This window comes from Sturnus vulgaris, chromosome 3 (assembly GCF_052056855.1).
Source record: "Sturnus vulgaris isolate bStuVul1 chromosome 3, bStuVul1.hap1, whole genome shotgun sequence".
NCBI lineage: Eukaryota > Metazoa > Chordata > Aves > Passeriformes > Sturnidae > Sturnus > Sturnus vulgaris.
The window spans coordinates 41,028,344-41,050,849 of NC_142245.1; the positions used below are offsets into that span (position 1 = coordinate 41,028,344).

Here is a 22,506-nt window from a genome sequence, read left to right on the forward strand (position 1 = left end):
AGAAATCTTTAAAAAAACCGCGAGGGTGGAGGCAGGACGCTCACAGTCGGTGCCCTCCCTCTCAGCACCCGGGCACCGGCGGGCGGAGGCCGGCGCCGCTCCTTTGTCCCTCGCCCCGGCGGCAGCGGCGCCCCGAGGATCGGCTCCGGGCCGGGGGCTGCGCTGCCCGGCCCCTGCCGCCACCCGCCCGGGCTTCCAGGGCACCGACAACACCACACGGAACACGACATCGCCGATGGCGGCCCCACCTCCCCCCGGTCCGACCGCTCCGGCAGCCCCGGCCGTGCCGCTGCCCGGTCCCGGCGGCGCTCAGAGGGTGCCCAAGTGCGGCAGCGTCTCCAGCCGCTCGGGGTGGTCGCGGCCGGCCGCGCTCTCCACGCCGCGCAGCCACTCGGTGCATTTCCGCACCAGCCCCTCGTCCGCTGCGGCCCCCGCCTCCTCCTCCTCGTACTCCTCGTCGTCGTAGCGGTGCCGGTCGTTGAGCAGCGAAACCTTCAGCAGAGCGCGCAGGTCGCCGCGCCGGGCCGGGGCAGCTCTGCCGGCGGGCGAGGGTGCGGGCTGCCCCCGCTGCCGCTCCAGGCTGCGGCGCTGCAGCACCCGGATGGCCTCCGGGGGCAGGCTCAGCGAGAAGCGCCCCGCCGCCTCCCCCGGCGCCCCGCCGAGGCTCTCGCAGGAGCGGCTGCCCGCCCCCGGCGCCCCCGGGCGGCCCCGCGGCTGCGGCGGGGTGGGCTGGGGCCGCGCCGCCCGCTCGGCCGGCGGTCTCCGCGGCGGCGGCCGCTGCAGGGACGAGCAGGGCCAGGAGCTGGAGAGGGGGCCCGGCCGTTCCGGGGGCGCCCCCCGCGCCTTCCTCGCCGCCTTCTCCTCTGCGGGCCGAGGCGCTGCTTTCTTGGGGGCCGAGGCGGCCGCCGGCGGCTTCTTGGGCTGCGCCCGGGCGGCAGCGGGGGAAGCGGAGGGGGTCGGCAGGATGGCCGGCAGGAGGGGCGGCAGCGTGGCGGGGCGCCCGGGAGTTCCCTCCGGTTCGTCGCTGCGGGCCCAGGGAGGAGCGGAGCGCGCTCCGGGCAGGGCGGCGCTTCTCCCCGCGGGCGGGCAGGGCCCCGCGGCGCGCCGGGGCTGCAGCCCCATGGCCAGAGGCGGACGAGCAGCCCCAGCCGCCGGCGCGGAATGCGAGCGAGCTCTGCGCCGGCAGCCGCCGATTTTCCCTCTCGATAACCCGTCCCCCTTCCCGCCCTTCGCCCGCCCCGGGAACACCCTTCTCCGGCGCGGGGTGGGCGTGCGCGCGGGAACGGGGGTCGTGCCGGCACTGGCCGCCCTCGATGCGGCGCTACTGCCGTGCCCTTTGCCGGTCCTCTCCCCCCCGCCCTACAGCAGAGCTGGAGGGCATGACGGGGCTCACGCCCCGAGGGCAAAAAGGCTCTAAATTCCTCCCGAAGTCCTCAAGCGTCAAAGCGTGAAAAGGCAATATTTTAAAATCATGTTAAACTGTCTTGCCGTCTTACAAACATGAATGATACTTTGAGCTCCTTGATTACATGAAGTATCGTGAAAAAGGGCAGGCAGACAGGACAAGAGACAGACACACTTAGATCCAGGGCTGACTCAGACACTGTGGAGAAGCACTGCCTGCTTTGGTAATGAAGAGTATAGTCTAGAGATCCTTCTTCTAAGCGTCAATGCCTTCTGTGACAGAGCTAAAGCACATCCCCCCGGTGGAGGTTTTTTGTTTGTTTGGGGTTTGGTTTGGTTTTTTGTGATGTCCAAGACAGAAATTTCCTATCTTTTCAAGTACCCTAGCCAATAACAGGCAGTGGGAGAGGTTTCATGGACCAGTAACAAGTAAACATTATTTCCTATGGATGTAAGATGATTACCACCACTCCAAAATTTAGCCTTAGAAGTCATGGCATATAATTTCTATAGCATTTACTTCAAAGTACTGTTTTAATTAGAGACCAAAACTTTATCAAAACTTTACCAAAACTTTATCAAAAAATGGGCAGCATGTATGCAATCCACAGGGACAGATCTTCACACCTACGGTTCCACACTATCACAAAGGATATTACTACACTGTGAAGATTCCCCAGCTGTGAGCTCTTGGAATACTCACACAGAGTAAACAAAGACAGGATGTGAAGAAGCAAAAGATACAGGGAAAACAACACAGACTGTGTGCTCTGTATGCAGATGGAGGAAGTAAACCTTTAAATGTTCAAGAGAGAAAAAAAGCCAAGGAAGGCACATGTTGTAACAGACCAAAGTGCATATGAAAGCATACCAGCACGTGGAACTTTCGGTTCTTGAACCCATTCTCTCCCGGTGATCTAAGAGATGAGTGGTAACTACTTCATTTACCATAGTGGACAAATAAATAAATTTTGAATAACCAATGTCATTCTAATTAAAGACTACAGTGAAGGTGATTGTGTAACCACCAGAACTAGTTAGTGAGGGGCAAAAGCAGCTCTGGAGCAAATGAAGGCCTGGCCCTGAAGCACTAGTGGGATGGGGTGGGATCTCCCCAGTCAGCTGAGGTTAGCAGCAGCGACTGGGGAAGGTGCAGTCACTTCCAGGATGATCACTGCCTACACAAATCCTACTTCAATGAAAGCTAAAATCTAAAAGGAACTAAAAATTCACTCAAGGGTGCCCCAGTATCCAGGGCTGGAATAGCTGTCCCTACATCACATAGCACTAGTGAGCCCAAGAGCCTGCTGTGGGGCCAGACTACCTGCCCCCCCATCACCTGCAAGGAGGATGCCTCCCTAGCAATTTACTGTTACTAAACAGTTAAAAGGTGTGGCTTAGTTGGAAGTCTAGCTGCAAAATAATGCAATCACCCTGTACACAGCTTCCCCAAAAGTTGTTGCTATGTTTTGCAACATACACTGAGATTTAAGAGGAACATACTGTACCTCAATTTGTCTCTTCAGCCTGAACTCTGAATACTAAAAACACTGAGGTTTTCCCCTTCCTGACACTGCTGATCACATCTTTTCGAAGCCATTCCTTCTAGATTTGTGGATCAAGAGAAAAAAAATTCAAACCAACTCAGTTTTGAATACACATAAGTAAGCACATGCATCCTGTGCAAAAAAGAACCTCCTGCAATATAATATCAACCATCAAACATTAAAGATTTAACTTTGCTCCAGAATAATTGGTTAGTTCTTAGCTGAAAAAATTAGAAATGCAAACCTCTTACTGGAGCCAGGCAAAGTGTTAGAGTACTTCAGTCTATTACCACATTAAGTCAGAATGAACAGCTTGTCTAAATACTAAAAGAACCTTTAAGATCACTTCTGCAGATCAATTAAACAGATTTGGATATAGTCATATACACACATTTATGCTTTCATATTTATTCAAGTGTAATGCTGAAATTTCCAGCCCTGTGTAGCTGATTCCTAAATAAAAATGCATCAGGCACTTTTAAAATGAATTTATTTCACAAGTCTCATTTATACATTAGCCATAAGTTCTTTTAGTAAAAAGTATTTAGGTATGAAAGTATTTTTAAAAAAACATTTAAAATACAACTTTTTTAATAAAATCCAACAGGTTTTAAACATACCTTTCACATTCTCATCAAGTTTTTTCCATAAGGCACATGTATAGACATTTCAAAGGAGCAGTTAATTACAACCTTCCAAATCTTTACAATGTTTATAAAACTCTGTCTTTGGTAATGCATACAATGGATAATATACAAACATAAATGGCACATTGCAAGTTTCAGACAGAACTGTAAATGAAATCTTTATGCATACTACCCAGACCTTAGTGACTTGCCTCCGCTGGGGAATAAACTGTTTCTGGATACAAAGTAGTGTTAAGACTACTCTGCATGAAGTATTTAAATGTACTTTCTTGTTAAAAAAAGCCTGGAAGTTCCAGAGTAAACAAAAATAATTCTCCAAATTTATTTTAAAAACTGTTTCTAATAAAAATTATTTAATCTCCCAAGGCAAGGAAAATACTAAATTGCTACTGAGTATTTCAGAAGTGGAAAAGTAGAGTTTTTTGAGCAAAGTTTACAGAGGAAAAAAGTTGCCTTTTAAAGCGGACAGTGGTTCCTGGCTTTAATTTACCCTAGACAGGACGAGAAGCATTTAATCACAGCATCCCTTTAAAAAAGGAAAAAAAAAAAGTCAGTTAAGGTATTTGTTATTTTGTTTATATACATCTAAACCATTACAATTTATTTCCATTACCATTATTTACAATTACAAATACGGCAGAAACTAGAGACGTGTATCAACAGCAGATCAAATGCAGGATCTGTGTTGGAGTGTCTCCACCAAAGCAGTAAAGCCTAAAGCCCAGGCTCAAGCCTGGTCGGTACCCAGGGCTTTCCATGTTGCTTGCATTGCAGGCCATGCTGAAATGCAGACACAGCTGCCAGTGCTCCAAGCCACATCGGAGCTGGACCATTACACTGCAGGAAATAAAGCACAGGCTGAAGGGTTTGAAGTGTGCACTGACACTGCAGGATGGAGAGAGCTGCTTCAGCCTTAAGATTTGGAAGAACTGGAGGGTTCCATTTTTTCAATCAACAATAAACTGTTTTCTGACTGTTACATTCAGATCACTCGCTTTAGTCATCTTTAATTTCCCTTTTCCCAGAAAAGTAACAACTTACTAAGGAGTGGAATTTGCATTCTGTTGCTAGTCAGTTTCAAAAACAAAGAAACATACTATCATCACTGCTTAAAGTCACTTAGCTGTATGGGTTTTGGCTTTGTTGCATTTGTTGTTGTTTTCATTTTAGTCTGGTTTGGTGGGGTTCTTTGTTGCCAAGCCAACAGGAGAGCTACCATTAATTTAGGAAAAAAACAAACAGAAACCAACACTCCCCACCCCAACAAATCCCTGAACAAGTAAAATTTTCTGAACAGCAAGTCATGAATAGAGTAAACCAAGGAACGATAATTTCATGAAATCAAGAGAAATGCATACTTTAAGCAAATGATATAATACTGTTCTCTGGCACTTAGTATGGTTTAGACCATTGTTCCCATAAGAAAGGCAGTAAGCAAATAACTCAGTAATCCCTAAAGAAATCACAGTATTACTAAAAGCAATCTGTATAAAATTCAGTTCTTTGGATCATAAAATCTAATAGATAAACAAACCCAAAGAATTAACTGATGCATATAACCTAATGTTCTTCTGTCCAGAACTTAGAAGTACTGTTGGTAGGGAGGAAAAAGTCAGAGACTAGAAGCTCAACTTGCTTTCTCTACAGAGAAAGCCATTAAAAAAAAACAAAAAGACAAAAAAGGAATGAACTGAGACTGTCTCATGGCTACTGGAACTGTAAGAGTTCAGAATACTACTTTTGACTGGGTTAGCCTGAATTGTCAGAGATAGTAAAATGACGGTTTGAAGCCTGAGTTCAGTTACTTTATTCACTGTAATTATCAACAATTATCTTAAAAAAATCCTTCCTCGATGAAATCTGAAGCTTTAAAAAAAAGTACAGATTTTTTTGGCAATGCTACAGAAAACTACCAGATGAAAGGGATAGACAGTACTTTGTATTCTTTTTCCCCACGCTTCTATTACAGCCTCATTAAATGATATGGAAGTGCTTAATTTTTTTTAAAAAACCCCACAGTCAGGAACACCAAACTGCATTTCACATGAATCACAGATAAAACAGACTCTTACATTCGATTACTTGCATGTGTTTTCACTATGTGTTTGGTCTGCTTTCATTCCCTTTTTGTACACACAAGAATGAAAGAGAGAAGCTTGCCAGAATGAAAATAAAGGCAAAGCGTTGCCTTTGCCCCTCCTAAACATGATGGAGGAATTCAGAAATACACAGAAAATGCCACTATGTTGTTTGTTTGCTTTTAACTAGGACCTCAGATCCATAAGTTACCTTTAATTTTAGTACCAGAAAAGTCACTATTGCATCACTGTATTGTTAAATCATTGGAGATATTATCTAAACAAAACTTTGATTAATTTTCAGTGGTGGAAACTAGAGAGAAATTTATTAAAGAGAATTACATATTATTGTTTTGTACTTCTATTTAAACCTTATATTAAACATGGCTTTTAAGTTCAGCTATGCCATTTTCTAAAAATTAAAAGGGAGAGTGTTGTATTTTTCCACACATGCAAAGTACTTTTTGCCCCTTCCCAGCATAAAGAGAACTGATTTTTGTTAAGATGGAAATTACGCAGACTCACCTTGCAAAAGGAATATAAGACAGACTATACCTGAAAAAAGAGGAAAAAAAGTATATTTGCAGAGTGTTCATGTCTCTCCTAGAACCAAATTATTTCACTTTAGCGCAGCATTAATAAAAGCAACCTGTTGTAACAAAATTTTAAACAAGATTACCTATTCAATTTAATGCTTACCTGAGAACAGATGATATGTTTGGACAAGAACTAAACCTAGTGATATGGATTTGATGGTTTACTTTTTCTTTGTTTGGTTGGGATGTTTTTCTTTTTTTTCAATGTAGTTCATCACTTCTATTGCACGTGAACTTAAAAAATCAGACTTACTAGTGCCAAATCCAAAAGGAATAGAGATTTTTGGGAAAACAGTACTCAAGATGATAGAGATAACTTTTTCCAGTTTAAAAGACAATCTAAATTACTATGCAAATATACATCTAATCATATTATTTATGTAACTAAATAGAGATATATGCTGTAGGATGAATAATATTCCACAATTGTGACACTCAGCTGATAATTCTATTATTCTCTGAAACTTTCTTCTCCCAAGCCTCCAGGCAGTGTTCTGTTCTCATGCCCAGCCTGATCAAACCCCAGGACACTTAACAAATGTGAACTGTACAGTCTGAGCTAGTGCTCTTCCCTCAATCTAGCACCATGCCCAACAATCCCTGTCCTGAACAAATGGTTCCTTATCCTCAAACCCACATTCACTACAGACTGTGTATTCAGGGCAAATTCAAACAACAACTGTGGTCACCTTGGGTTGCCCGAGAGTGAGCACCAAGTAACTCAAAGGACAAGGACACAAAGTGTGTATCTCTGTGGAAAAAGCAGTAACTTCCAGAACTTCTGCCAGGCTTGCAAGCATTATTCACCTGACTGCACTCACACACTGCCAAACCCAGCCCCTGAGCACACTCATGGTCATCAGCACCTGCTGCACTCCATTCACCCTCTCACATCCACCCACCCTTCACCCAGTATACTCCTGGGGTAGGACACATCTTTTGAAAATGTTTTTAGTTTCTTTCACTTGAAAAATGAAAAAATAGTTAGAATTTTAAAAAGAGGAGAGTATACTTTTACAACATAGAAAAAGCATGACAATTTTTTTTTGCATATGTATTCCTTTCATAAGGCTTCAGATAAGTTCACACGTTGCAGAATATACTTCAAATTACCATTTTTGCAATATGATTGAATACAGATTTTGCTGGAGTTACACAACCTAGCTGGGAAAAACAGATTGAGGCTAGCATTTGGGCACACTTATATGTGAATCATATATATATAGATTTATAATCATGCGGGTGTAGGGGCAGGGAGAAGAAATTAAATGGAATTTTAAGAATCTTACCAGGTCATTGCCAAGAACTGCAATATGCAGAATAACATTGCCAAACCTTTTTTATTCCACTAAAGAAAAATAAAGCAAATACTGCAAGTTAGTTCATTTTGCACCACACCAGTCTATACTGCAAATAATTGACACAGACTGTTCAATCAAGAATTGAGTTAACTGACAATGCCTAAATTTCCCTGTCTTACTTTGCTGTTTCTTTCCCAACAACTCATTTGATCCATCCCTCCATTGGCATCACGCTATGTAAAACTTTTCTACTTTTGGAAACACCTAACAACATCAGTATTAACATTCACTCATGTCACTGTACTTCTGCCAATATGGAAGTTCATTCCAGTGACATATTTACTTCTATGGAATGCAACTACAGTTAGCTTTCAATGAAAATGCTTGAAGATACTTATGGGGTTTTTTTTGTCTTAACCAGCTCAATATTCTGTATCCATGGCTTCTAAAGATGGCTATGCACTGTCTGATGCTTTCTGACGTAAGCATGCACCACTGAAACAAAGTAATATTTGAATTTGCTTTTCTTAGTTTTTATTCTCGAGTTCTGCAGACTAAACCTGATGCTCTAGATTTTGCATTCTCACCTACATCACATGCAGGTTGAAGGATGCATTTGCTTTACAGCCAGCAGGCTCATCACTCCAACCTAAGCTCAACTGCGGCTGACAACAAAAACACCACACACGAGCTCACCCTTCCTCCACCACTGAACTGTACCTTAAAGCTACAATACAATTAATAAACTAACCAACTGAGATTGCTTTTTAGAGAAAAAAGTATTCTCACTTACCCAGAATACAGCACACAGAGTCAATATTAGGCAAAGCTGGAGTGAGAAGGAGAGACAAAGAAAAAAAAGAATGAATATTCAAATACAAAATGAAGCAAGTATAGTAACAATTTCCATGTTTTCAATGGGCAATCAGGACTTGAAAATTGACTTATGAAGCAAGCAGAGCCAAAGGCTGTCACACAGTGACTACATGATGAACTCCATGGTGTTTTTCAAAGCCCAGTATGAGGTGTGCATGGCCAGAAGGGCTGGGACAAGTCTTGAAAGGCAGGAATTGACTTGCAGAACCAGCGGGAGTATAAGCCAGTGTGTGCACCTTTACGTGTTGGTTCTATTAAGAGGTGGGTTTAGATGACAAAGCTTTAATGAAAAGAATCAAGAAGTCTGGTAACTGCTACTCCCTTATTCCAGTACATACTACCATTTTGAACCAGATACTCATAACACTTGGCTCTGACAAGAAAGATGCGTGCATTGCTATGAACAACCCTTTATTAAAAACATCCATTTTCAATTACAGGATCTGGAAAATACAGGCTATGCCTCACTGCCAGTGTTTTTTCATCTGACACTAATGAAGAGTCCACTAGGGAGCAGCTGCCTCAGGTACAGTCAAAAAGCTCACATGAAGCTTTGTTCGAGGTCCTTAAACACATCAGATAGAACGTTACAATGATATCATTTACTATGCCAAATAATCACACCATTTGGGCAAACTTAACCATCACTTAGAACTTTTCCACTAGATCTTATCTGGCTTTCCCCATTTTTCATTACACATAGTACAAAACAGAACAAAACCACAAATTAATTTTCACTTGAAAAAAAATTTGTTGGTGTTTTATTGAAAGGAAGAAAAGTAATATACTCTTGAAATTTTCCAAACATATTTGTGACTCCTGAACCACCTACAATTCTAGCTTTGTGTCAGGATGGGGATTAAAACAGTAAAATTCATCTAAAGTTTTCAAAACTTTAAATTTAGCAGTTTTTCTGTTTTACTGAAATTTCCATACTAAAAGTCTTAGCTCTTATCCAATGTTCATGTTCACTATTAGATGAAACCTTTCATTCTCATTTTCCCAACTTTGCTGGTAGCCTCTCTGCACAGGTAGGTCTGTGATGTATGCTCTGCTCTCTGTTCTCTTTCCATTTCCCTGATGTGTTTTGTTTTTACAGCCTTCAAAGAATGTTATTTTCTTTGTCACCATGTCTGAGCACAGTGGATGACAGGATCATCGGAGCAAAATTATTTTTGTGCCTGCTGTTTTAAGTGTCTGGCTTAGGCTCCCAGTTTCATCGGAAAAAGCCCACAGCTGTAAAGTGTTGGAGAATTCATGCCTACCAAATACTCTCCTAGAAAGAGTACTCTCTAGGAGAACTGGAGATATTCTTGGGAATTTTTAATTCACGCCTACAAAACAACCTTCCTATGACTCGGTATGAGTTGAAAATAATGACAGAACAAAAGCACTCAAACAAAACAAACCTCTTCAACAAAGTTTGGACTCCAAGCAATGATCAAGTGACTTCCCCAAAAGACAGGGGCAAATGCAAGCTTCTCAAATGAGATTACAACTATTTTTTTATGTATGTGAGAGGAAGAACATGCAACCTCCATAAGCCATCCAGAAAGAATTTACGAAGACCTTCTTACCCACTAAACTAGAAAAACAAGTTATATGATAGGGAGAATAGGAAAGCCAAGTACATTTCTAAATAAAAGTTGAAAAAAATCAGTGGGAACAAGAGAGAAAGTATTAAACAGAGAAGCACCACGAGGAGAAAGTTGTTTTAACTACCTAATATAGAACTTTGCAATAGGAATTCTGATACTGGGGAGAAGGTTTTTTCCCATTCTTCTGGAAGAAGAAATGATGGTCATGGAAGTAAAGGAGCCAGGGATGTCACAATGGAGAATTTCAAAGCTGAACATGTGGCCGCCCAGACTTTGGGAAATTAATTTTCTCCATTGTTTTGAAAGTACTGAACCCTGACCTTTACAGACCAAACTGCAACCAAAAAACAGCTGTCAAGCTACACTTGGTGGCCACTGACTTTTCAAAGTAGTTAGAAAAGTCTCTCCCCTTGTTCTTGAAGAAAATATTTTAGAAAATAAATTAAAATAATTAATCTGCTATTAGCATTTACTAAGAGATATTTCATAAGGAACATTTTATTCCAAATTATTAATTAAAAAATCATAAACAACAAAAACACACATGTTCATAGAAAGGAGCTAACGATCTTTGTGACATACAGCTTGACTGTCATTTCTCTGCAGAAGGAAGAGGCAGACTGAGAAATAATCTCCCTTTAGAAAAGCATCAAATTTAGCTTTGAGGCTAAAGAGAAACCTTTTAATAAAAGGAAACAAAGATAGAATATTTACCAACATCACAATTGTAGCTATTAATCGTTTTGGATCAAACATTGCTTTCAGTTGCTTCAGTGGCCCCATCAGGAAACATGTACTAATAGGAGAGAAAAAACAAAACAAATTGTAAATCACGTTCAAATAACTCTTTCTAAAAGACTGTAGGTAATTAACCAGTTTCCCAACAGACAGATGACTACAAAGGCTTTAAAAAAAGATATTTCAGTGCTTAGCAACAGAGACTAACTAGAACAGAAGGTGAAATACTCCATGAATTTAGCCTTGGAAACAGTTTATGAGTCACCCTTGGTCACGAAATTCTTTCCAAAATATTACCATAGTGGAAAAAAAAAGTAACCAGCAAAAACAAGAACACTTATATTGGTTAAGAGTGGACAGAGTATGACAAGGATATACTTAAGGAATAACAGAAGAGCACAGAAGCAAATCAGTTTTCATGAGCTCTTTCATCAAATAAGGAAAGACACATTTCCACTAATAATCTGTTTGATGGTGCTGAATGCCATTTATAAATAAAGATGATTAAGAAAGCAGTACAGTTACAGTTAAATTTAAATCATGTTACGAGATAGAAAATGGGGGAGAGATTGAACAATGACTATAAGTAGCTCTACATGGATTTAGAGATGGGTGGGTGGTCAAAGATGTTTTGATTGTTATTTTAAGATGGCAAACACCATAATAGATAGGAAAAAAAAAGATGAGAGAACTCAGCTGCCGAAGTAAATGAGATCATATCCAAGATTTCAGGAAAGAGAATGGGAACAAATATAGTGGTCAGAGCTTTTTACATTACTAAAACAAATTATAAGTATAGCAGAGTTATCAAGTTGAAGTCTAGTGAATTTTGTGTTGAAGCTGTTATAACAACTGACTTGCCAAAATAATGTCAAGTTACAAAGATCAACCTGCTGTATAAAATTTTTGTTTACCAATAAATTTTTTTTGCCCAGGCAGAATGCAAGTAGCTACAATCGAGATTACAGGGAAGCTCTACCTCTTTTAGTCAAACTCAGCAAGCAAAAAGGCAGGGAAAAGTTCAGTAGCTTGTATTAATCCTGCTGCTTTTTCCTACTCTGTAGTTAACTTGAAGGGAGAATGAAAACCATCAGCAACACCACATGCTGTACCTTTTTATGCAAAGAAATGCCATCTGAACTAAGAGTTCACAACCTCAGGAGTAATCCTCAGGCTTCAAATATTTGAGATCAGTCTTTTTCTTCCTTGTCATTCTGCTTTGTAGAAAACACAACAATTTAATGAGAGAGTTAAAATGCCTGTAATCTTGTGGTGGTCTGATTGCTTTACTACAGAGCAGAAAACCTAGTCTAACTCCTTTTCTAGTCATTAATTTTTACATGAAATGAAGTAGGAAAGAGTTTGATAGAGCTTCCTCCTGAAACGAATCATAAGCCTTCTGTGACAGAGAAAATATGGGCATCCACATTCCAGGCAGTAAGTAGAACTCAATTTTCCACATCCGAATGTTCTCCTATCAGCAACTTTGACATGTATCTCCTTCACTTTTTTAAATCTGATGTAGACAGACCTCAAATGTCCATATTAAATGGAAAAAAGTTATTACAATTCAATAGAAAAAGAAAACTTGTGAATTCACTGCAATCCAAAATAATTTTTTCACAGTATTTTTTCATCTAGTCTACTGAGCCATAAAATTAAATTAAGACCAAAAAACGGGGAATTGAAGAACTAGAAGAATTAGTCAGCTACTGCAAGGACAGGGATGAGGAAAATACAGTGATAAAAAGGAGTTAAGTTTTGGCCACATAAAATAGGCACAAAAATATAGAAAGCAAAATGCATTTTTTGTAATCTGATTTGTATTGAGAAGACCTACAGCACAAGAGCTGCTCCAGAGATGAGAAGAGATTCCATACAGAGCAGAAAGAAAGACTGGAAAAATTTCTAGACATCCTCCAGTTAAACAGAAAAATTCCTTTAGATACAACCATTCTGTAGGAGACATACTCATCATTCTTGAGAATAATCAAGTATCGTTGTTTTCATGTTCATGGTTAGAAAATAACAGTAAAAACAAGCTAGAGGGGACTAAACAGGCTAGTAAGAGTGGCAACTGCATTTTGGTTTAAATACAGACTTGCAAACAAGCCTAGAAAAGTTTAAATCTGCATGTCAATTTGAGACTTCATTGTCATCTCTTACTGTTCTAAAAACACAGTTGCTTGACTTTTATATCGAAAAGGACTACTAAAGGAAAAATGGGCCTCTTTCTTCTTCTAATTTTAGCTGGAGTGCAGACTAAAGTTTTTCAGCATTCTCCTCAAAGAAATACTAGTCTGTAAAAACTTTCCTCTTAACTCAATTAGACTTGATTAGTACTAAGTTTCTAAAAAGTTCATTTAATTTGAAGAAGTGAAAAGACACTCAAAGTACCAGGTATAAACAACACGACCAAAGAACCTCATCCCAAACCAACAACAAAGAATAGAGTAAGATAAGGGAGAGAAAAGCAAACACTTAGCTTTGTCTGTCTCCAGTATTGACTTTTTGTCTTGTTTTAGTATGAGATGGAATAGTTCTGCAATTGAGACTCAATGTCAGTATAGACATTATTGTCTCCTAACAAATTTGTTGAGGAAAAGCAGTATCTTCACGTTTCTCAAATGTTAATGTCACCTTACCTGAGTTTTAACAGATTAACAACGCTTTGACTCAAAAGTTAAGTTATTTGACTAAAGTAAGAGTCCATGAAAGTCAAGATCAGACTCCATGGAGTTTGAGTCCCATGACCATGCCTCAACTACACTAATAAGAGAAGAAGGACAATTGAAAAATTGAAAATACCTTATAGACATTAAGTTGTTTCTTCTGTGTCTTTCAAACTGTGAAAGGAAAGTTTTCAATCTTAAAAGATTCCCTCTGCAAATCTTTTAGGACTAACTCTTATGTGGAACGCTTCAAAGAATCAGAGAGTTTAAAAATACACTGAGCAAATTTCAGATTCTGCCTTCAGCCTTACAGTCAAAACAAGGATTTCCTGAATGTTTCCTTTCTGAAAGTTTTCTTGAAAACAGGATGATCTCTGTTAAAAGCAAAAAGCTCTTTCCAGTAATACAAGTGACCACACAGAGGGCAAACTACCAGTTTGCTCCTGAAGTTGAGGTACTTCTGTACCTGGTAAAAGGACTTATGAAGGATTTTTACTTTGTAAAAAAGTACAAAACATTCAGCTAGCAATCTATGATTCATACTTCAGATATCAGTTCTTATGTGTCCACAAACAGGCATGTAAGGTAACTGATAAACAACAAAACTGTAAAACAAGCAAGTTTTTGTTATTAGCATTCAATATAAAACAATGTTGTTTATATACAACACAGACAAGCACTCTAGAGTAAAAGCAAATGGAAATGTAGCTGAAAAGGAGGATACTGTTCTAAAACCAGTAACTAAGAAATCATACCTGGCGAGCGCAGCAATATTTCCCAGGGTGTAGAACACTGCAAAAAGTTTGATCCCCTTTGGGAGCCACAGCAATGCTGTTCCCTATAAAAGATAGGTTATTGATGTGTTTGCAATTAATAATTCAATTTATTTAGACTTTATAGTCTATAAATACAACTTCATACTATGGAGAACATCATTCTGACAGACATTAGCAGAGCACACTGCTCTCAGAGTTGCAACAGTCACTACCCAGCACACTTCTATTGCCACCTGCTGGCAATGTGCTGGTTCACTGGATTTCTAGATATTTTTAAAACTAGGCAATGTCTGAACACATTTATTTGTACTGTTTATATCCTATTTCACAACACTTTCACTTTGGTTACAATGCCCCACTGTACACCCTACAGCTCTGCACACAAGATAAAATATCATAAAGCTGCACTAATATTCTCCTCCAATGAACCATTTGGGCTTGCAGCCTAAATACACATTGAGGCTGACTAAAAACATTTTAGAACTCTTACTTTCAGACATCTCTTCTTTCCACTGAACTTAAAAAAATCCAAAGCCTTCTGCTGATCACAGTTCCCTATGATGAACAGGGAGAAAAGGGACCTTAAAGATCACCTAGATACAACTGCCACTGCCATGGGCAGGGGCACCTTCCATTGGACCAGGCTGCTCAAAGCCCCATTCAGCCTGGCTTTGAACAGTGCCAGGGATGGCACATCCACAACTTCTCTGGACAACCTGTTCTAGTGCCTCACAATAAAGCATTTCTTCCTTATATCTAACCTAAATATCCCTGTTTTCAGTTTGTACCCATTACTCCTTGTCCTTTCACTACAATTCCTGAGGAAGAGCCCTTTCCTGGCTTCCCTGTAGGCCCCCTTCAGACACTAGAAGGCTGCTATGAGGTCTCCATGCAACCTTCTCTTCCCCAGTCTGTACAGACACAACTTTCTCAGCCTGCTAGAGCCTAAATAGAGCCTCCACTAGAAGCAAAACAAACTGTGATCTGCACACTGTGTCCTGAAAAAACCCAACCAAACAAAAAAGCAACTGCAGTCTCCTGAATTGCAATTTGAGTAGAAATCTGTGGTGAAAAGAAAGGAAAAGAGGGAGTGGAAGGAAAAGAAAGGGGAGGATTTCCCCAGTGTTTTTTCAGCTGTTCCTGGGAGTTTCCATGCAGCTGAAAAACTGCCTTCTAGTGCAAGTTACCTGTGTCAGATTTTGACAGAGGCAAGCAATTAACAGATCTCAACTCTTAACTGCAGGCTGCAGACTCCTGCCAGTCCCTAAAGTTCAGGAATGAAAAAATGATTTGCTGACTGTAAAAACGCCAGGAGTGCAGCAGGTTTTTCAAGTGTCAACACACAACCACAATCCTCACCTATTGATTTGCTGAGTGTGACATGCTACAATTGTGGTTTCTTCAGCCTTTACAAACCTTTCAAGCTTCCGCTCTCTTTTTTCCTTTCATTGGAGAGAATAAAAATAAGACGGGTACACACCCCTTCCCTAATACACCAGTTACTAAAAAGAGCGTATTTTGTCAGTGTTCAAACCTTTTAGTAAGAAAATGTATTATGCTACAGTAAAAATGCTCTCTTCTGTAATTGGGAGAAAAATGGCCAAAATCATAATTTACATATCAACAGATCCAATTATATATCTAATGTCCAGTTAGATAAATAAATACAACATTTAGAATGCAGGATAAAACAAACATGGAATCAGAAATAAAAGGAATATAAATGAAGTTCAACCGTAGAACAGTAATAAAGCACAAGGAAAAAAATAACTTTACTTACAAGAAAAGAACACACAATGCCAGCAACAAAGCATATGGCAAACCATCTGACTCGGGTACCAAAGCTGAGTGTTGAGGCATCAAGGACCTTAATAAGAAGACAGGAAAAAGAGGATATTAAAAATCTGGTTTAGAACAATCTAAAGGATATTTTTTTCTTTACCACTATAGTCCTGAATTTCAAAATAATTTTAGCTGGAAATAATTATTTTCCTTGCCTAACAGTTACTCATGTATTAATTATTTCATATTAAAAATCATATTATCAATCTGGAACATTTGGAAACGTATTTACAAACAAACAAAAAAGACAAAACCCATAAAGGTATATCCTGGCATGCAAGCAATGCTGCTTCACTTTCAAACATATTTTTTTATCACCACACAATTGAAAATAATCACAATTTCACCAAATCAAAAAAACGAATGGACCTTCCAGCAATTTGCAGAGGAATTAATCCATTTATGTAACACTGCAGGTTCCTATAGACATTACCACCTTTTCATGTTACTAGAGAGGACCCCTTGTACATATTAATGCCAGTATCCACTGCAAGCATTACAACTCCAATTACTGTTCCAATTACCTTCCTGAAGGTGTAGGCAGATTAACACAGTTTGTCTCATCAGACTAAACTAACTTGCTGAAACGAAATATTTCACTTCCTGCTTCTCTAGAACCTAATGAGCTGAGCTACCTGACACAGCTCCTGACATGAGAACAGAATTCATGTTCCTTCTATTCTGATGACTTGGCTAATGAGCCAAGCCAGCTCTGCAAGCTGTCAGAAAAGCAGCAGGGCTGATGTAAGGAAAGAGGCAGGGCCACGTATCTGGCAGAAAGACTCCTTTCAGTAGAAGTGATCTGTTAGATATGCTCAGCTCATCTCCACCCATGCTGTAAGAACAATGCATTTCATCTTACTCCAGGTCACTACAATTAAATGTACTTTCTGTTCTAAACTGGCCTATTAAGTGAAGCGTTGTTTCAGCTTAGATAAAATTACTTAAAAAAACCAACTTTCCTATTTGTTCAGATGGCACAGGTAAACCTGCTCTCTTGTTATCTAGTCAACAGGTATTCTAATCAAGTCTTATTATTAACCAAATACACCTGACAAATCTTCCCCAGCCAATGAGTATGATATTTCTCCTTATCACTTGAGAAAGTTCTCTTTCAGGCAGTGGTAAGCTAACCAAAGAAATTTGGTTAGAACAATTTCACATCTGTACAAAAGAAGAATCTGCATCTAGTTTAATAAAAAACTGCCACAGGCATGCACACCTAAAGGTGTTGTGATGACAGGACTTTCCAAAGGTCAGAGGATGCAGCTTACCTTGTTAGGTCCAACACTTTATCCTTATGTATGCATTAAAGAAACAGACAAAAACAGTAACTGAAAGATGGTTTAGTATTTAAAATCATATTTGATAGTCAGAATCCCAAACTCCTGCATTTTTAAGAATAGTAAGAATAGCTGGCAGCACACAGCTGAAGATACCCATTTCAATCGTGCCCTTAGTTACACCTGTTCATGCAACTAATCACAAGCACACACACACACACAATAGAGTAAAAATCCTTTCCATCTGTGTTCAGAAATGAAGTGTAGATAGGCCAAAAATATCAGTAAACCAAACATACACAATTCAGATTGCCTAGAAAACAGGGAAAAGATTAAGATAAATCCTTTATTCAGGTGCATCAGGCTCATTGCTGCCACTTACTGCTCTTCTACCTCTAATCTTATTATCTGACAGTGCTCCTTATGTGACTACCAGGAGATTTTACTCCTCAAATAAAATTGAAAACAGATTTATCTTCATTTAAATCCGTAAGAGTTAAGAGGTGAAAAAAAAAAAAACAGCACAAGAAAAAAGAGAACCACACAAAGGCTTGGAGCAAAAAATATCATAAACCCCAAAAAGTTCAATACATTTTATGGATTTAACTCTTAGAATCTAATTGACAATATATATATAACACATGAACTAAAGGTTGATGACCTGTGGCATGAGGGCTGCCAGAGCATTTTGTGTTATAATAAAACCAAATACATTAAATGGTATTAAAATGAAAGCTCATCCTTCCAACCATTCCCAATGATGTCACCATTTATGTTGTCAAGCTGAACCTATTTAATGCAGTGCTTGAAATCCTAAAACTGGGGATCTGGTAATGCATTTCCTTAGAGGACTGAGGGGAAATCTCATTGCAGTCTACAGCTTCCTCATGAGAGGAAGCAGAGGGGCAGACACTGATCACTTCTCTGTGGTGACCTGAGACACGACATGAGGGAACAGCTGAAGCTGTGAAAGGAGGTTTAGATTGGATATTAGGAAAAGGTTCTTTCATACAGAGGGTGATTGGGCCCTGGAACAGCTCCCCAGGGCAGTGGTCACAGCACCAGCCTGATAGAGATCAAGATGCATTTGGATAATGCTCTCAGGTACATGCTGTGACTCTTGAGGATGGTGTTGCGGAGGGCCAGGAGTTGGACTCGATGATCCTTGTAGGTCCCTTCCAAATCAGGATATTCTACAATTTATACTTTTTTGGATTTCATGGAAGCAATGGAACTCATTGCCTTTCCAAGACGCCTGTTTCACGCTGCAGAGAAGCACCTTGCTGCAGAAGTTGAGTTACACAGTTCAGCTGCATAAACCACAGACACCAGCTTGAGCTAAAATGCCAGGCTCACTCTAGAAGGTGAAGTTCTGACACTGCACTTATCCTGCCACGAGGTAACAGCCTAGGTTCTCAGAGACTATGAACCCTAAGAAAAAGTCTAAGATGCCCTTGCAACAAAAGCAGGAAACAAGGCAAAGGTGCTAAAGATTTTTTTTGTGCATCTGACATAAATTATACAGCTAATCCCAGATTTCAGATAAAAAGAGCTGTCATTGCAGTCTCTGGTATTTGTATTTGGAAAAGCTTTTACTTAGAAGACTGAAAAAATTGCCAGGCATGTTCCACATCTGTAGTTCCTGTGGAGAACTACACAGTAGTGGTGGCAAGGGAGTTCCTGTAAAACATATCCTTCTTGCTCTATTGCTTATCAGCTTGTTTCCGACAAGTAAAATAAAAATTAAACTGGAATCAACAAAAGGAAAACCTGAGTTTTCTATTGCTAAACTTTAATGCCAAACTCCCGAGCAAGAAGCAAAGCATTTTATTCACAGGCTATTTCAAGTTAGTAATATATGAAAGAAATGACCAAGACATCCAAAAATCTAGAGGAAACCCTAAGTGGAAACTGGAATTTGGAATGGAGACTTTCTGAAACATAAGGAACAGCCTTGCAATAGTTGCAAGTGTTAATAACAGCATCACTGCTGAACAGTCTGCAGTGGACACATCATAAAAAATATTAAGATAATCACAAGGCTGCCTTTAATCAAAAATATTTCTTGTGGCTCTGAACACCCACCTAGGCTCCCCCCAATATATTAATGATCTTGTAACAGTTTTCCATGTGGGCAAACAGAAAAACAGAACCACTTTTTTATTATTCCAGAAGCTAACAACTACATATTTTCTCAATGGTAAATATGCAAGCAATTGAGAAAATTCGAAGAAGAGTTGAGTAAATCTGCAAAGTTTCTAAGCCATGGTGAAAAAACATTTCTAGAGATACATTCTCATTTTTCCCTAACAGGCCTCCTTAGATGTTATTTCTAACAGCAGTTGAGAGTATGATGCAAGAAATGTAACGTAAGAAATGAAATATAAGAAATACAAAACAACATTTCTTATAAAAATATAAGAAACATCTGGTCTATTCCTCTTTGTTGAAATCTTGTTGAATGCTTTAAGCAGCTGTCAGCTGTCATGCAACATCCAGTGTATCATCACATGGACTGATTTTACATTAGTTTTGGTGTTGATAAAACTAAACAGCATAATGCTGACCTGAAAACATCATTACACTGCTACATCTATTATCTATTATTAATCTTTTTGGTAATGAATTCCCTTTTTAAAAATATATTTTGAATAATGGATCTAATTGCAGCAAGAAACAACAGCTGGTCATCTGAAGAATTTAGAAACTACATAAAGACTTCACTGAATCTTCACACAGTTCTTTTGTTATAGACTTGTCTTCTACTTAGCAGGAATGACTTGTGACTTCATGATAATGGTTCTGCAAAAATCAAGGGAAAGAATACAGAGATATCTATGGACAAGAACCATACTATGGCTATTACACAACTATCAGATATTCCAAAGAGAAGGCCTTTGTTTTCAGCCAAACACATGACTTGTCTGCAGAAAGATGATGAAAACGGCTGAAGATTTTACATACACAATGCATAACCTCACGCTTTCTTTCACAGTCTCACCTCTTACCAAGTGTTCCTCTCTGCATGGGTGCACATACTTTTTGCTCTAATACACACACTTTAGAAACAGTCAGCACCACTCAGCTCTAGCTTTACTGAATGTCACGTATGAACTTCCTCTCTAAAAAGAGGATTGATTTCCACTGTTCTACAAACACATTGCTAGCCTGAGAGAAAAATACACCTGAGAAATTGCTTGACCTAAACACTTGACTTTTTTCAAAGTCAAAATATATTTATTTATTTTAAATATCTTTCTGGTCCATCTCAGCATGAAACTCCTTTGCACCGTACCAAAGACACATTTATAAGTTTTCTTCTATCATGTACCAGACAGGCTTTAAGTATAGGCAGATTTTTCTTATTTAAAGTCTTTTCTGGCTGTAACAAAATCATTACATGCAAAAGTGAAGTCCTATACAGTTTAATTACTGACATTTAACAAATTAAACACATTCTTAGCTCAGTTCTCTCCACAGGATATAAACTTCAAATATTAAAGGATTAAATATGTAGGCCTTTATCTACTGATTGCCACCTTAAAACAACTATCACAGCATCAAGTAAAGGAAAACTCTCTGTCACTATCACGTGCCTTGTGTGAAATGCGCCTGGTGATGGCAGAATAATCAATTCTCTTGGAGCTGAACGGAGATTAACAGAAGTGTAAGTATTTCTTGGATAATCCTGAGAAGAGCAGAAGGTAAAGCATCTCTCCCGAATGTTGGCAGCCAATTCTGGTGTGAAAGGGGACAGATTCTACACTGGTTCCAGAATCAGTGGACACAAATTAGGTGCTTTGCTGCGGCAGAGAGGCCAAATTAATGAACCTTGAAGACCAACGGCAACTCAGTGCAAGACCAAGTGAAGCATGCCAGCAATAAGCTGCTAAAACTAACATCATGCCAGCTATGCTCAGGTTGTGCTGGTTCCCCAAGTTTTGTTAGCCGCAGCTCAGATCCCAGCCACATTCCAGCTCCCTCCACCATGCTCCAGCAGCAGCAAGATACTGCTTGATGTGGGGCACTTTGACCTGCAGTCACATGAATTAAGAGGCAGCTGAAGGAATAAATGGCTCTTTGTAAGCATGCTCAGCTTTGCTTCATCCTGGAGATTAGTTCTCAGGAATGTATGGTCTTCAAACACAGTAAAAACGAAACAAAAAAAGCCTGCTATCAACGAGGAAGATAGTGGGAAGGAAATAGAACAACTAAACCACACTTAAGGAGTAAGGGGCAAAAAGCAACTTCAGCAGAACGTGCACAAAACGATGTTTGTCTAAAGAAAAACTTCGCTTCTGCAAATTTAAGGGTATAAGGGAATGGAGAAACAATTTACACTGAATCGCAGACTCGGTCGGGTTGGAAGAGAGCATAGTATGTTACCGGATCCAAACTCCCTGCTTAAGCACAAGAAAACCTTGTAGAAACCGAAGGATCCCAAGCCACCAACGCAGCCAAAAGAATCGCACAAGAGTAATTCGCCAAAACTCATCTTCCGGGCAGAGCCGGCTGCCCACAGCCCTCATTCCTCGGCGCACGCCGCGAACTTTGGTCTCTCCTTTGCCTGCCCATCTCTGCCCCGCTCTGACACGGTCGGGCAGGCTCCGGGTTGTGCGTGGGGGCAGGTCGGGGGAAGGCAGCGCGGGGAACACTGCAGTGCCCGAGACACGGACCGCGGGCCGGGCCCGGCACCTCCAGCGCCGCTCGATCCCGCCGGGGCGGGGAAGGAGCGCGGGCTCTCGCCGGGCCGTACCTGCGCCGTCAGTCCCTGCTCCTCGTCGTCCTGCCCGGCCAGCACCCGCCGCAGCTTCTCCATGGCGACCCACCCTGGGCAGGGCACGGGTCGGCCGGGCCGCGCCGGGGGTCGGGACGGGACGGGGCCGCGCTCCGCCGCGGGCCGCCGGCCCAACCGGGAAGTGACGCGCGCCCTGAGGCGGTGGCGGGGCCGCGCCTGCGCATTCCCCGGCTCGCCGTGGGACGGCGCCGGCACCGCCGCCCTGCCGAGGTGCGGTGCAGCCCTCGCTGCAGGCAGCGGGAAGGAAGGAGGGCTTTTTCAGCCTGGCCCCGGCTTCATCGCCGCCCTCGGAATCGGCCTTCGCTCAGCAGCGTGATTTGCATGAGCGCAGTGAACACAGGACACAGAGT

At 40.9% G+C, this 22,506-nt stretch overlaps 2 protein-coding genes across 2 annotated transcripts; both read right to left on the reverse strand.

Moving 5' to 3' along the window:
• Window positions 1–168: 168 nt before the first annotated feature.
• Window positions 169–3,813, reverse strand: PRR18 (proline rich 18). The gene has a single exon (XM_088161419.1). It carries the CDS (start codon window positions 1,120–1,122, stop codon window positions 310–312), a length of 813 nt encoding a protein of 270 aa, XP_088017545.1. The 5' UTR covers window positions 1,123–3,813; the 3' UTR covers window positions 169–309.
• SFT2D1 (SFT2 domain containing 1) lies at window positions 3,425–22,286 on the reverse strand. Its single transcript, XM_014875826.2, has 8 exons — window positions 22,115–22,286; window positions 16,014–16,100; window positions 14,213–14,295; window positions 10,762–10,843; window positions 8,367–8,402; window positions 7,562–7,620; window positions 6,202–6,231; window positions 3,425–4,124 (listed from the first exon to the last, which is right to left on the reverse strand). The coding sequence occupies exons 1-8, from the start codon at window positions 22,175–22,177 to the stop codon at window positions 4,085–4,087; spliced, it is 480 nt and encodes a 159-aa protein (XP_014731312.1). The 5' UTR covers window positions 22,178–22,286; the 3' UTR covers window positions 3,425–4,084.
• Between the last annotated feature and the right edge of the window lie 220 nt (window positions 22,287–22,506).